The sequence below is a fragment of the Chenopodium album genome, chromosome 2 (genome assembly GCF_948465745.1).
Source record: "Chenopodium album chromosome 2, dcCheAlbu1.1, whole genome shotgun sequence".
NCBI classification, from domain to species: domain Eukaryota; kingdom Viridiplantae; phylum Streptophyta; class Magnoliopsida; order Caryophyllales; family Amaranthaceae; genus Chenopodium; species Chenopodium album.
The window spans coordinates 20696821-20713726 of NC_137835.1; the positions used below are offsets into that span (position 1 = coordinate 20696821).

Below are 16906 nucleotides of genomic sequence, written 5' to 3' on the forward strand. Positions count from 1 at the left end.
GCCAATTAAAAAGAAACGAATGAAGTATATTTTAAAACCATGCAGTGGGCCAGGCCATTAATCTATCCCTGCAGGGTTTAAGCACCTGAATAGCACCTTAAGAGGGCCTTCACAACGAAGAACAGGAACAAAAAAAAAAAACCAGTCCGCAGACGCCCTGGCCAATAAGTTTTCCCGTTACTTGTATTTACATGCACATGTTATTCTCTCTCCTCTAATTTCGAAAATTCATCTAAATATTTCGTCATAAGTTCTATTTAAATGTAAATTTTGTTAGAATCATGCTCTTTGAATATCTAATTATTGTTATATATTTATGAATATTAATATTTGAATTTGAGTAATTTGCGATCAATATTTTCTAAACTAGATATAAGCCCGTGCGATGCACGGTTCTAGTAAATCTTTTTATTAATTTAAGATTTTTTTATATGAAGATCATTCATTAGATATTTGGATAAAATTCCTAATATCATTAGATAATATTTTTTTTTTAAATTTTAACACTAAAGTTATCTTTCGTGGGTTTATTTATTTTACGTGCCGCTTAAATTTAAAATCCCAAACCTTATTATTTAATTTTTCTTAGGTGACAATTTAATTTTTTTAATAAAAAATAAATGACAAATCATTTTATTTATCGGTTAAATAAGTCCTTTGCAAATGCGTTTTTTTATAAATATACTCGTTTTGTTTCAAAATGTTAGTCTTATCTAGAATCTTTTAACTATTAAAAAAATTAGAGGGAATCTTCTAAATTTCTCTCTATAAGGAAAAACATAGTGATATGAGATTTAGTTTTATTCGTTTCGATGAATACATTATTAATATCTAATTTTTAAAATATTTGCTAAGAAGAGATTAAAGATATTTACGATCAAATATTTACATCCATATATGTAAAAAAGATAATTATCATTTTTTAAATAATTTAAATTTTAATTGTTCACTATTCTTTATTTTTACCTAGGTGGCAAATTCTTAAATCTTATTCGTCACTTTTTCTTAGGTGGCGAGTGAATTTTTTAATTCTAAAATAAATTATTAATCTAAAATTTCATTGGTCAAAATAATACCTTTTTTTATGTGGCGCGCCGAATACTCCTGAAAAATGCCTACTTTATTTATATAGATTAGATTAGATTTGTTATATGGTTGAATAATTATGTCATTTTGTGTGTGAGAGTAATATTCTTTGATTCATAAAATGGATTGTTTTCTTGGAACTTTTTTGGTTTATATATTGACGAATTAATGAATTATGGTTGAAGTTAGCTATTTTTGCAATAAAAAGGTATAATGTAAGGGGGTGTTAATAATGTTGCACGTAAATGAATACGAGGACAGGATACGAAAAAATTAAAATTTCAAAAAACGGGTAACAAATAAAAATAATCCATAGAACACAAATTATAGTACCTTTTAAAACGAAAAAAAAAGAAAGTGATTTCTACACCTACTGGACAGCCGGACTGCCATCTACATTTCTACAGTGACTTAAAATAAATCATACGTAGTATGAAGAGCAAAAATTAACTGTATCGTACACCCATGAGTATTTTGTACTCATGTTAATAATTGTTTTTCATTTAATCATATGAAAAGCAAAAATTAACCTTGATTTAAGGCCTATTCACATAGACTGAACTCAGCTGAGCTGAACTGAACTGAACTGAGTTAAACTGAACTGAGCAGAACTGAATTGAACTGAAATGAATATTTTATAAGAGAAGGAAATTAAGAGCTGAATTGAACTGAATTGAGTTGAGCTGAGCTGAACTGAATTGAACTGAAAATAAACGTATGAGAACATACTTTTAATTGGGTGTACTGGTGTTTATACTCCGTAACAAATTTTAGCAATAAATCACATTATTCACATAAATAACCAACAAAAATAAAAATAAAAATAAAAATAAAAAAACAAAAAGAGAGAATAGAAAACAGAAGGTTTGAAAAAAGAGAAAACGCAAGAAGTAGAAGCAGGAGAAAGATAGAAGAATAAAGAGATATTAACCGGTCGAAGGTCGAAGGTCGAAGGTCGAAGCCTCGAAGTGGTCGCCGGTGTCGAAGTGGTCGCCGGTGGCCTCCGTTCACCGTAGAAGATTGAATCAAGTCGCACCTCCAAGGGAATCGCCGTTCGCAATTGTTCGGGTCTTTGAGAATTGAGGGAAATCGAAATATTAGGTTAGTAATTCACTGATTTTGGGTTTATTTTTTTCAGAAATATATGGCCTAAAATTCTAAGGAAACGTGAGAAAATGGTCCAAGCCGTCCCCATTACGTACCCGAGCAAGAGGCTAGCCGTCCCCAAATTGGGTAGCCGTACCACTTTCGAAGGGACGCCTTGGGGACGTTTTCAAGTCGTACCCGAAATTGGTTTAATGTACTGTAATTGATTAATGCGGAAGGAATAGTTATTTCAGTATTGATTTTTTTCATTAATTATTATCAGTCATAGATGAACTTGCTCCATTAATCAACATTTCCTCCCTTTTTCTGTACTTCACAGACACACAATATTGGAAGCTTTCGGTCTAACCCGCTAAAGCTATGGGTAATTTCTTCACATTTTGTATTGTATTTAAATTCAAGGGATATTTAATTTATCGTTTCAATTTCTGATTTTGTTTGCTAATTATTTCAATTTTTAAATTTTGATTTCTTTCGTTGTTTCAAATTCCTTCAGAAATGATGGCTTCGCGTAAGGAGAAGCGAAAAGCTGCTAGACAAGAAAAGAAACAACATAAACATCAATCTCTGCTTCAACATCAGGTTCATACTTTTTTTTTTTTTTTTAATTTTTTTTTATTTATATTTTTTATTTTTTTTTTGGGTCAGGGTTTAGTATTTCTAAGGTTTTTGGGGTTTTTTTTATTTGTGTTTTCTGCAGTTTTCTCTTATTTGACTATGTATTTATTGGATACTGTAGAAATTTAGCAAGTCTAAAAGGAACTCAAACAATTTGAGAAATGGTAGTGTGAAAGAGGGTATGATTTCTTCGGTTGAGAATGTGAGTACAGAAGGAAAGAATAGGAAGTTATCTATGATGGAGAGTGATAGTGACGGCGGTAATGCTAAGCCTGCTGTTAAGAGTAGGATGTCCAAGTATCAAAAGAAGGTTAGTAAAAAGAGGACAGGGTTTGAGGAGTTTTTGGAAATGGATATGAAGTCAGGGCCGTCGATGGAGGAGGACTTGGAAATGGAACGGAAGTTGGCTAAAAGACTGAAATTGAAAAATGGGAAATTGAATGACGGTGGTGATGGACTTGATTTCTTATTTGAAGGTATCCCGTCTCTTCATGATTCATCTAAGAAAGTATATGATAGACAAGATGACAGTGAATCAGAAAGTTTACTAGAAGATGATGATAGGAACAGAAAGAAAAAGAGAAAGATAATGGAAAAATCGGGGCGAGAATTTGGTGTTGTTAAAGATGATTCTCCTCATATGCAAACCAAGAAGAGCAATTTATTTGCATCTGGTGATGGGGATGAGGCAAATGACAGCAGCGAAACAGAAATTGTTGAAAGGACTGAAAAGAAAAAAAGCAAGAGGAGAAAGAGGGAGAGAAAGAATGCAGAGCAAAAAAGTGGTTCTGATGATGCTAGTGATATGAAACAAGCCGAAAACATGTCACTTGATTCAGATGAAGAGGGTGAGGAAACTACAGTGTTAGAAACGGATACTGGTTTACAGAGCATTGGCAAATATGTTGCACCTCATTTGAGATCTAGATCTGGTGATGATTTACAAGAGTATGTACAAATTCGAAGACGAGTACGAGGTAATAATTAATATTTTCTTCAGTGATACGTTTCTTTCCATTCTTTACAATGCTGAATTTTCTCCCCTTTGGTTTAGGTCTGCTGAACAGGATGTCTGAGTCTAATGTGGAGTCTATTACTGGAGAAATTTTCTCAATATTTCAGGTATACCAGTAAATTGTAGCTAAAATCTTGGTGTTTTATTTATTTATTTTAATTTTTATTTTACATTTACTATATAATATCTAACGCTCTTTAGGCTCATGTGTGTCAAATAGCCTGACCTAGTGCTATACATACTTCATTTCGCCAGCTGCTTAACAATAGAACTTCTGTGGGAAAACACTTGATAATTAAAACCTTATTTTATCTTATTTTATTTTGATGTTCATCCTCCCCATGCTCACTGCTATTTGTGCCTTAGATAATTAGATGTTATATTCTTTATGATTCTTTTAGTGTCGAACACAATTCTATCCCAAAATATCTGTCTGGTTATTTCTTAAAAAAACAAGGCCTGGTTATCGTTTGCCTTTTGTTCAACTTACTGTTTTTCTTAATTACTCTATAGTCTGTCAGTCGTGCTGTTGCATCACAAATGGTCAGTGAAGAGGTTTTGGCTTCATGTGCTGGCGGTCCACGAGGAAATGAACAGTAAGATTCTGACATTTTTTCCAATAAAAAATTTGCTTCTAACATTAACGTCACTTGTATGCTGTTATTCTGTGAGAATGTTTTCCTTATTGATATTTAAATGATTACAGGGGGTGTAGTCAATTGTCATAATCGTATTTATCTCATAGATTTTCTGTCTCCACCAATGTCCTCTTCCATCTCATCATCAGCATCTTTCTCATCCGATTGCCATGACTCTATGATACTATGAGATGTTTGGGAGCATTTAGCACCATTGTAATTCATTTATCACACTAGGTTTAGGTGACGATTCAGGGGTATTGGGCATTCCTACCCTCATTATTCTGATGCTAAGTTGCTTAGGATATGATCAAAAGCTTCAGTGCTCTAACAAGTACCGACGCTCCATGTGAATATCCACTATCAAACATAAAGTCATCATTTTCATCATCACAAAAATTATCTAATGATGAGAACACTCCATCATTTCTTGTTGGCTGTATGGCTATGCTAAGGAGCCTTTGTGTTCACTATTAGGTTCATTTCATAGAACTGAATTAAATAAATGGTAATCTTGCAAAATTACTATGTCTGGGAGAGGTCATATAACAAGAATAGAAAGGTTTGAGAGGGATGTAGGAAACACAAGCTATTAGGTTGTCACTCACAAGACATATCCAGCCTTCTGCTTTCTTTTCTTGCCCTCAGAAGGTTGAAACTCAAATCTCTAGGTCCTTTTTTCTTTAATTGGTGGGTGGCCAGGTGGGTGAATTAGTGATGCTGGATTTCTATCCTTTCACCTGTCCAATCTTTCTCTGTTCTTTGCATATGATGGTCATTGGGTGGCCCTGGCCAGGTGGGTGAATTAGTGATGCTGGATTTCTATCCTTTCACCTGTCCAATCTTTCTCTGTTCTTTGCATATGATGGTCATTGGGTGGCCACTGGCCAGGTGGGTGAATTAGTGATGCTGTATTTCTATCCCTTCACCTGTCCAATCTTTCTCTGTTCTTTGCATATGATGGTCATGCCTTTGATCTTGTATTCTTCCAGAGATCTTAGTTCTGTTGCTTTGTGTTCACATAGCAGCTTTAATGTTCCCTTGGGTTGTTTTAATTGTCACTCTTATTGTGCTCTCTCAGATGAAATGTGCTTTCTTCCTTTTTTTTTTCCCTTTAATATATCTATTTCAGTTTGAAATTTTGTTTCTATGCGGTATGTTATCTATGTCTTTGAGCTAGGAGTTTGCCAATAAATTAATATTTGGATTTTTTTTTTTTAATTCTATTTTATAGTATACGCTAATAGGGTTAAGGCTTGGGTTTTATGGTGTTTCTTCCTTGCATTATACCTCCAAGTTACAACATTGTTGAAAGCATTTTGCTTAGTTGCTCTTTTTATTTAGCATTTGAAGTGTGTTTTCTTATCACATGAACATAAAGGGGGATAAAGTTGTTTAATATGTTGTTAAGTCAACTTTGCTTCTTTAGACTCTTAAATATAGTTGCATGTATGCCAAGATTTGACTCAGTGTTGTCTACTTCTTGTCCTTTGTTATTTATGTTTGAGTTAATCGCTCATGCATATAACTGATTCAAGAATTACATATATGACATGAAGGTATGCAGCAGTATTTGCAGCATTTCTAGCTGGTATGTCATCTATGATTGGAATAGACTTTGGTGCGAGGTTCATGGCATCCCTTGCAAAATCTTTTGAGGTACTAGCTTTGTATCTTTGCTTTAAAAAATCAGAATTTGTTTTATTAAGTATCTAGCTTTTACTCCCATTGTTTCTTTTTATTCTTTATGCTTTGAATTTTACTTCTGGTGCACATCTTTGACCATGGATATATATATATATATATATTTATTTATTTAATATTATGAAATTTTATTTCAAGTCAAATATATCAAGATCTCACATGATATCGTTTTGATGTTTATATTGAGTTTTTATTGCCAAAGTTTTTTTAAAGTTTGCCATAAACGTCAAAACGTAAAGAATTTAAAGGAATGGAGGGAGTTGTTTACAAATTTGGTATAGTATCATGGATATAATATTGTTCAATGTGCCTATCTCTTGTTTGCACTGCTAATTTTCTGCCGCATGCTGACTATATTAAATCTAATTAATGTCTTCATAATAGGATGAATACTCCAAGGAAGATAATCTATCCCTCAGAAATTTGTCACTGCTCCTTTCCTACTTGTGCATATTTGGAGTGTGCTCGAGGTAAGATTTATGCTACTAATTCTTATGTGTTCATTAAGTTTGTGTGTTGGTTTAAGGAATCAAATGATTTTGTGTTTATATCGCGATACTTCTGTAGCTGTGTAGTTGCTAACTGGTCAAAATTATAAGCTCATTGATGTTGTCAATCTGTGTTGCGTGGATAGTTGGATACTATGGATGCCAGGTGACAACATTTGATTGAGGGTAGCATTATAAAAGCGTTTTTATTTTCCTGTAGTTCTTACTATCATTCTATTGTTATGCTCTGAATTCAATAAATTTGTTTTATTTTACAATTTTGTTTACAATTGCAAGAATGGTTATGGTGTCTTGGGAACGGATATAATTTTTTGATCGGTGACCATGTTGCGGTTGTCGCACAAATTTGATTTAAAAGTCTTTTTAGGATATCACTACCTTTTAAAAAGTATGAGAGAGATCCTATGAATAGTGTGAGGACATTTATACCCCTTAAAATGTTGGTTTACATACTTACCCCTATTTATAAGTTTAAAAGCTCTTTTTTTTTCTTACATGATAATGTTTGTTACATATTTGCCCCCATTTATAAGTTTAAGAAGCTTTTTTTTTTTTTTTTTTTTTCTTCTTATTAATACATTTCCCAAATAAGTACTCCTAAGTAGTAGTATATCAGCCTTAAAAAAAAAAAAGATATTATATCAAACATTTAGATATCTAAAACATTTAATTCGGGGTGATTCAGGGTAGGAACATTTGATTCGGATGTCTCGGATTTTTGAAATACCCTGTACTAAACTGGACATTTCCTATCGGTCAAACCTTGTACAATACAGCCTAACTGAAAAAATTAAACAATACAGCTATTTTGTACCATTCATGGAGCACTTGCAAATCCACTATTTGTTGTGATTGGGAAGTGAAGGCAGTGTATATTACCATGCCAGTTAACTCGGTTCTGTGTTGGGAAGAAATGATGAAATTTTTATTAGTAGATAGTCTTATAGTTTACAATTTGTGTGGCTTACGTATGAAAATTATGTAACTTGCATTTGATGTTGTCTCATTAGGTCCTTACAAACGCTCATGATCCTATTTTATTTTAACTTTGCTTTTGTTCTATTTAATGATTTTCCTTTCTATCTTATATAAGAAATTCTGCTTTGTATGCTCTGCTTCAGTCAGGCTTTAGCTTTGCACTTGTGTCTTTCCTACAAACTATTAGCATTAGCTTCTTTAATTTTTTGTATATAGTTTGGCTAGTCAATGAAGAGTAGATCACTTTGAATGTCCTCCTAACTGTTGAGGACATTGGTCATTACTTGAATTGCTCATATGTTATCTACTTGGAGTTGTTATACTTTGCTATTATGATACTAATATTGCTTTTGTTAACTAACTCTGACTTTTGAATCCACCTTGCAGTGACTTGATTTATGATTTTCTGATCAAGCTAAGCAAACAGCTGGCAGAGATTGACGTTTCTATTATATTAACGATTTTACAATGTGAGGACTTTCTTTCCTTTCATGATTATTCAAAGTGATGTTTAAATTCTAGCTTGTCTCTATCTCTTCTAGTCTTTTAATTCCTCCTGCAGTTAGTGGAGATTGATTTATACTTCATTTTTTTTTTTAAGACGAAACACTTAGAAATTTACACTATTCACACATTATACAATATCTTTTTTTTTTTTTTATTTTTTATTTTTATTTTTGGTGATTTTCAGTTAAGTAAAAAAAAAAAAAAGGTCATGTGGGGGGTCTTGTTAGATTTGTCTTAATTCTTAATACGAGTATTAATTGTTTATAATCATATAATATAATCTTTATTTATTGATGAGTAAGGATATTAATGGTTGAATATGCATTGGTAATAGTAAAAATGAAGTGTTTGATTAAAAAAAACGGAGGAAGTAGTTTTTTAGTATATTTATAAAATCTCTTTTGACTTCCGATTCAAACTTCCCTTGCAGTTTCTTACTTGTCATTCTTTATAATATATGTAACCTGCTGCTAATTTCCGTTTAAAATGTTATTCTCTTTAGAACATATCATAAAGCTGACAAACTAATCATACTTCGGTTTAATTAACAGGTTGTGGAATGAAGTTGCGGGGGGATGATCCTACTTCCATGAAAGACTTCATCTCAAGTGTCCAAAGTAGAGTGAATGAGTTAAAGGCTACATCAGAAGATGTGGAGATGGTTACATATAGCAAGAGGGTATGATTTTGTGACACTCTGAGATTATTCATGGATCTATTTTTTTCTTCCCCTTGCACATGCTCTTGGCATCATGTGATAATACAATTTATATGTTGCAGATGGAATTTATGCTTGAGACTATATGTGACATCAAGAATAACAAGAAGCGTGTTAAGGAGGATTCTTCACCACGCACGAGCATCAAGAAATGGCTGCAAAAGGTTTTATCCCTGTTCAATTTTACAGTTTCAATCTACTTATATATTCTTCTCTCTCTCTCTCTTTTTTCCCCTTTTTTTTTTTTTTTTTTTTTTCTTTTTTCTTTTCTTTTTTTTTTTTTCACTTGTTATACTAATTGTTGTTTGTTGGCATATGAAATACTAGTACTATATGCACGCAATGTGTGTATGCCAATAATACACTTGGGTGCACATAGAGATAGGTGCATTCAAGGGTGGTTTTTTGCTCATTTAATATTTTTCTTCTTATTTAAAGATTTTAAAATGAGCTAAAAATATCAAGGGAGTATATAATTTTTTTTTTTTTTTTTTTTTTTTTTTTTTTTTTTTTTTTTTATGTGGGTGAAGATTTGAAAGCAATGTAATTTTGTTTTTCTCCGAGGAGATATAATAAGCAATATTAGCAATATTATTTGACTTTGGGGGTATTGTGGCCTTTGTGGGTAGTTCAAAAGTCGGGACACCAACTGTTTATTCCTTCCTTTTCCCCTTGGCTTATATAAAAAGATGTAAGATTTATTTTCAGGATTATTTGTTTTCATTTTGACCACCCGCAATTGTAAGCTATTTCTTCTAGTAAGCATACAGTAGTTTAACCTTATTTTTTAGAGTTAACTAGTGTGTAAGCAAAGTCAAAGGCATGTTTACTTGACAAAACTATTCATTTTACACATTTCAAAGTTGTTTACTACAAAAGGGAAAAAAAATGTTAAGCTTGTGTTATTTCATTGCGCTTTTAAAGTTAGACAATCAACTAAATTAGAGGATATGTGATTTGTGAGAGAAATTTTATAAAGCAATTTTGTAGTTGATATTGTAGTCTGGTAAGGGTGTGCAGAAATGGACCTGGACCGGAAAACGACGACGGGTTGATTCCGGTCCTCACAAATTGGGGATTCCGGTCCGGTCCGAGTAAAAAACCGGAATATTCCGGTCCGGACTGGAATGGACCGGAAAGTGTATTTTGTAATTTTTTGGGTGAAAATTTTAAATTTTATGTTTAAATATCTAAAAAATTTAGATACAAAACTTGTAATTTATAAATTCTAGGTACAAAATAGGAAAGAACGCAAACAAAAACTAGATGTTAAAAATGTATGTATATATTAAAATACTAAAATGAAAAAAAAATAAAAAATTATGTAACCGGTCCATTCCGGTCCAAAACCGGACCGGAACAGAATAAACAGGTCTGGACAAGAATCCGGACCAGTTGATTACGGTCTGGTACCGGTCCCCAAAAAAATTCGATTATGGGTTCCGGTCCGGTTTTGGACCGGTGCACAGCCTACTCTGGAAAGCCTTGATTTTGTATGAGAGTGGAAAGTAGATTCTTTCTGCTAAGCACTTTTTCCAAAAGAAAGTGGTAGAAAATTTGCCTAGTTCTCATCATTTTTTTTATATTCAATATTTTAGATCATTAAGATGTGCTCCAATTATGGTGATCTTTAGGTAAAAGTGAATACTGATATTTATGCTTAATTAATTAATTCTAGTTTTTCGGCAATGAATGTAGCAAGAAGTCACATAATTGGGGTGGTCTTTTGGATCTCATAAAGGTGCAATATTAGGACCCTCCCAATATGGATAGCAAGGGGCAGTTCCATCACCACGCCATCTAGGGACGGGTCCTAGTTGGACCGGGAAATAAGGGCAGTTGAAATAGGTATTGACAAACTCGGACTTGCATCTGAGGATCCCCTTCTGCTACTATTCTCGCTCATATTAAGAAGCCGATCTTCACTCGACCCAACCCATGGGATTCCCACTATGCTTCTTTTCAACTTATACTAGATGATCCCCTTTGTGGAGGGAGGTACAAATATTCCTCCTCATCCCCCCCCCCCCCCCCACCCCCCCATTCCCTCTTCTATGCATGGTGCTAATTCGTTTGATTTTGCTCTTCAATCCCAACTTGGCTTGATAGCTAGAGCCCTAGCTTCGGCTTTTAGTTATAAAGGGATTGTTGATAGCTATAATAATTGAATAATCAAATCTATGATATGCATATGTTTGTCATTGTAACATCAAGTCATATTTTAACTATCCCTATTTCTTGGTGGAACAAGGATTTGTTCGTCCGTAGGTTGGGGTGGTGATGGCAGCACCCCTTGCAATTCATACTAGGAGGGTCCCAATGTTGCCCGTCTTGAGATCAAAGGACCACTTTCGAGACCTATGACTATAGGAGACCGGGGGTTGTGACTTGTGAGTATGCTTATGACCTTACCAAACTTCAACCTAAATTTTGAGAAGTGGGGCCTTCTGGGTAAGCCAGTTCTTGATGGTTGGTTTCACATATGTGAGGGAAAGACGGTAAATAAGAGACTCAAAGAGGAAACATTTAGGATGATTGAATAGCTTTTGACCCTGCCTATCTTACTTTTATCCTCCTTTTAAGCATGTCAAATGTTGGTTTTCTCCCCTCCATCCCCATGCACTTCTGTAAATATAGCTTGGGAGAGAGAAGGGGGTTGAGGGGGTAGCTTTGGAGAAAGATTTAAGGGTTTGTGCTTTATATTTGTCTAGCTCTCTTAACCTTATTGCTTTTGTGATTAAACTTGATTGTGATTTTGCTGTTCTGAAAATGCTGATGGTAATGACATGATGATGAGAGTATTTCTTGCTCCTGCCTGCAAAATCCAAATTGACAAAATCTGCCTAGATTTCTTAGTGTAGCTTGTTTCTTGTCCTCTCGTTTTCATTCTTGTATGCCGTTGATTCTAGTTCTACTTCCTTACTTTTACACACTTTCTTGTATGTTAACATTTTTCTAAAAAAAAAGAGATAGAGAAAGAAGAAGAAAAATTTGAAAGTATTAGACTCCATTATTCGTCAGTGCTTCAAATGCTCATCTATAATATTAACATTCTGCAACTGATTTGTGTGGGACATGTGTGGCAAAGTATTTAGGATAAAATTTGTTTTCATCACCATGAACTACAGTCTTATTTGTTTGTTAAAAACTCTTTCTGTTACTTGCAGCTTAGAGTCGATGACATCACACTCAGGGGAGTCAAATGGAGTAAGCTGCTTGATCCCAAGAAGAAAGGGCAATGGTGGTTTTCTGGGGACCTATCTTCTCAAACAGAAGATGTTCGTAAAGTTGCTGGTAAGGTGGACAAAGAGGTTAATGAGGCCCAAAAAATGCTGAACCTGGCAGCCAAACAAAGAATGAATACAGATACCAGAAGGGCAATTTTTCTTGTTATAATGAGTGGAGAAGATTATATTGATGCATTTGAGCAACTGTTGAGCTTGAATCTGCAAGGAAAGCAGGTCTGGGCTTAGATTTCTGCTTGCACCACAAATATATTTGAAGTTTATTTGTCAATCATTATTCTTGTGCTTGGCATCAGTATTGAATTTCAGTTCTTTTACATGTTGCAGGACAGAGAGATCATGCGTGTTCTTGTTGAGTGCTGTTTGCAGGAGAAGTCCTTTAACAAGTATTATACAGCTCTTGCTTCTAAGCTTTGCAGTCATGACAAAAACCACAAGTTTACTCTTCAGGTTTGACTTTAAAATTTTTTCTTGGAATATATGTCTTATATGCCAACTATAAGCTTTGGCAGATGGGTTCACAGCTAGTAAAGAGGGTGAATAGGGCAGTACCAACATTAGTATTATAGGGTTTGATTCCCATCTGTCCAGTTATCTTCAAAAAGTTTTCCCTCCCATTTCTGGCTCCCACATGTGCCTTGGTAAAGCCAAAAAGTCCATAGATTAATCACAATTTGACAGATTCACGGCAACATGTTATTGACAAGAGTTTAATTTCTAATATGAATACTAATTAGTTTATATTGTACTAAATTATCTAATTTCTTGCATGGACTAATAAAGATAAGCGAATCCGTATAATATCGACAGGAACGCAATATGACATTACCCGTTTGGCAGTCCTAATTTTACCTTTATTTATTAAAAAATTCTGTTGCTTTAATTGTTTGTTTGGCGAACAGTTTGTAGAGGACACCATAAAGCTTGAATGTGAATAAAAGAAGTAATTTATTTCAAATTTGTGGTGCAAGTTTATGGTGAAAGCTACTGGTATAAGACTTAGGTGTCCAATGGATACGCACTCCTTTTTTTTTTTCGTGCATCACTTCCCATAATTGGCCTTATTTGTTTATTTATTCATTCATTTATTTTTTAGTGCATTGCCTCCCATAATCTGCCTATTTTTGTTTGTTTATTTTTTCACTTCCCTGTTTGGAAATCTTCTATTTGTTTTATTTTCATATATGCCTCTCTCCTCTAATTGTCCAGACTTTTAACAATAAATAAAAAGATGTGTGAAACAAAGAACACAAGTATCTCTTAACTTTTATTTTTCCTAATATGCAGTATTGCCTTTGGGACCATTTGAAAGAGCTGGAGTCCATGCCTTTGATGAGATCAATGCACCTAGCTAAATTTGAGGCTGAAATGTTTGCAAGCTTCACTCTTTCCCTTGCCGTTTTGAAAGTCGTTGATCTGATTGATGCCACCCAGCTTACTGCAAAGAGGATAATGCATTTCCGGATGCTCTTTGAGGCACTTTTCGAGTACCCAGATAATGTTGTGTGGAATGTTTTTACACGAGTCACCATTACACCTGAGCTGGAAGAACTCCGAAATGGTCTGGAGTTATTTATCAGAGAGTATGTTGTAAGCACAAATAAAACTGCTGCTAAAAAGTTCAAGCTTACCAAGAAAGCGCTTAACAACTCCGAAGGTGTTCTGATGTAGATCTAATCACAGGCCGCAAATTAAAATAGGAAATGACAGTTAACTTGCTAGCTAACCCAACGGGTTAAAGTTTTGGTTAGTTGAGTGATTACAGATGAGATGATTTCGCCGTTAAATTTAGATAGGAAGGACGTTTAGAATGAAATTTTGTTTGTGTATTTATCACTTGTTAAATTATCCAGTAAAATAATTTATGTGATGATTTTATTGTCATTTCATGGAAATATTAAATATACTGATATAAAACCTGATTAAGTCCTAAAATATCTGAGATGATTTGATTAATACTCTGTATTCTTCTTGAGAGATGTCTATAATAAATAGAAAACAAAATCATGACAGATATGCATTGCTAAATTAGTCAATTGTTAATTATATCAGGACCTAAATTCTTAACAATTCAATTAAAAAAAAAAAAAACGTCCTAACAATTTCGCCAACCTCTTAATTAATCAAATCGTGATTCAATTTTGCTTAACTGACGAACTTTAATTTGCCAATATGATGATCGGAAAGTCAGCTTCTATTACCTTGTTTTTGGTGATAGTTTTGGTGTGTATGCCCTACGGTGAGTTTAATTGTCAATCTTTTTTTTATTTTACTATTTTACTATGGTTTCAATATTTGTCATGCTTTAAAATTCATTTTCATAATTTTAGTTTTCTTACATAATTTGTTTTACTGTGGTTAATGGTGTCAATATTTGTAATGCTCCAAAATTCATTTTCAATTTGAAATTTATTGAAGAATGTAGGACAACTGGACAAACAATCAGACCATCTTTTGTGTCATTAAAATGATCATTACAGGCTATCTATATTGTTAAATCTAGTGGTGTTAAAACCTAATCTGAACGACCTGATCCGAAACCGACCCAAAAAAATATCAGATTTAGATTTCGTTTGCATTGACACAGTAATTTAACATGACTCAATTTTAAAATTAAATTTGACTTGACCTCATCGAACCCGACCCGAACACTATAATTGACACCTTCAGGCTGCATATAAATTCTAAATTCACGTTATAAATTTATACTTTGTATAAGTTTCAATTTAATAACAAAATCACTAGTCAATTAGTATTATTATTTATTGGAAAAATTCTAAGAAATCAGCTTTTACAACACCTTTTTAGTGAAAAAACATCTTATAAAAATTTTCTTATGAAAACACACCTAAAACCATATATATATATATATATATATATATATATATATATATATATATATATATATATATATATATATATATATATATATATATATATATATATATATATATATATATATATATATATATATATATATATATATATATATATATATATATATATATATATATATATTTGTGAAATAAAACCTAAATCCGGTTTTAGGCATTGACCCTCATGTAAGGGTCATGTGCTCAACCCCTCCCTCCTCAAAACCACCAAAATCATAGCCTCCTAGCCAACCCAGTCGCCAACACCACACACACACACACACACACACACACACACACACACACACACACACACACATATATATATATATATATATATATATTTGTGAAATAAAACCTAAATCCGGTTTTAGGCATTGACCCTCATGTAAGGGTCATGTGCTCAACCCCTCCCTCCTCAAAACCACCAAAATCATAGCCTCCTAGCCAACCCAGTCGCCACACCACTATCTAGCCGCCACTAACACCACCTCTCAACCTCCGTCGACACCACCCCCACCAACCTAGCTACCATCACCGCCTACCCAATTCACTCTAAACCCAACCCCTTTTTATTTCTTTTTCCCCTTTTCCCCCTCCAATTAGACTTTCTCACTCCTCTATTCTTCATAGCTATCCTCGAATTTTGTCAATTGAATGTGAAAAATCCATTGTTTTGATCAAATTGTGGAAAAGAACAACCTCGATTAATCTAATTTTGAAGTAGGTAAGATGTTAAAGTTAAAAAAATTGATTCATTGTTGTTAATTTTGTTGGATTTTTTAATTTACCTTAGGTCTAGGGTTCTTAATTGGGGAAAAAAGGGGGAGAAACTATAACTTACCTTCTTCTCTCTTCTCTATTGATTTTTGGTGGAGGGTATGCTTTTTCCGGGTGGATTTGGGTGGGACATGGGTGGTATTGGAGGTGGGTGAGGATTTTTGCGGACGAGTTTTTAAGTGATTTGGGTGGACGGTGATGGTGGCTAGGTTGATCGGTGGTGGTGTCGGCGACTGAGTGGTGGTTATAGTGGCGGCTAGGTGGTGTTGTTGGCGGCCGGGGTTGGCTAAGCTTGATTTTGGTGGTTTTGTGGAGGGAGGGGTTCGGTTGAGCACGTGACCCTCACATGAGAGTCAATGTCGGAAAATAGGGTCAATGCCCTGAAACCAGCCTAAGGTGTTACCTTGCAAAAAAAAAAAAAAAAAAAAAAAAAAAAATCTGGTTTTAAGTGTGCTTTCACAAGAAAATTTTTATAAGGTACGGTATCTTATTGATAAATCACATTTATATAGGATTTATAGGCACGTTTATGCTAAGTTTATAGTTGCTTTTTAGGTCTTTTAGTCGCTTTTTAGGTCGTAAATACATAAGTTGTTTGTTTTGTACTCTATTACGCTCCGTTTGTGTTTTTCTTAATGTTTCAGGTGATTTGATAGACATTTGGACGCTTTCGTAGTGTTTGGAGTTGATTCGGATGATATTTGGATGGAAGCCGATGAATTGAGTTTATTAATTGGAGATCCCATGTTTGTGGATGTTGATTTTGAGATTTATATGCATGAGGAATGAATATAGCATTCACAAGGGTCGCTATGCATCTTTCGGAAATGAATTTGAGTTAGAAACGAAGTTAAACGATATTTTATAAAGTGGCAAAACTGACCTTTGTCCACTCTTTTGATCATAACTTGAGTTTTACAAATCGAATTGATGCGATTCAAATTGCGTTGGAAACTAGACTTAAAGAGCTTTCCAATGATAGGTCACACGCCCCAAGAAGCCTTCTAGAACAGAAGTTATAGGCGTTTGATTCCAAGTGATGCTGTCAGCCACCCGCGGGATAATTGCTGCGCCCCTGTCCCGCGACCACTCGACACCAGCAGGTGCTGCTGCCAGGCCGCGGCCACC

The 16906-nt window shown here is 34.0% G+C and overlaps 1 protein-coding gene across 1 annotated transcript; it reads left to right on the plus strand.

The window, feature by feature from the left end:
- Nucleotides 1–1895: 1895 nt before the first annotated feature.
- LOC145597237 (uncharacterized) lies at nucleotides 1896–13995 on the plus strand. Its single transcript, XM_081653387.1, has 14 exons — nucleotides 1896–2187; nucleotides 2513–2557; nucleotides 2690–2775; nucleotides 2933–3788; nucleotides 3866–3933; nucleotides 4340–4422; nucleotides 6024–6123; nucleotides 6553–6638; nucleotides 8043–8125; nucleotides 8714–8841; nucleotides 8943–9044; nucleotides 12048–12341; nucleotides 12453–12575; nucleotides 13413–13995. Exons 2-14 carry the CDS (start codon nucleotides 2554–2556, stop codon nucleotides 13794–13796), a joined length of 2397 nt encoding a protein of 798 aa, XP_081509513.1. The 5' UTR covers nucleotides 1896–2187; nucleotides 2513–2553; the 3' UTR covers nucleotides 13797–13995.
- Nucleotides 13996–16906: the final 2911 nt, after the last annotated feature.

Bases quoted from the DNA above. Each gene is read 5' to 3' on its own strand.
- LOC145597237 (XM_081653387.1), top strand. The intron at 3,789-3,865 runs GTAATAATTAAT...CCTTTGGTTTAG, and splicing joins AATTCGAAGACGAGTACGAG to GTCTGCTGAACAGGATGTCT. The intron at 9,045-12,047 runs GTTTTATCCCTG...TGTTACTTGCAG, and splicing joins TCAAGAAATGGCTGCAAAAG to CTTAGAGTCGATGACATCAC.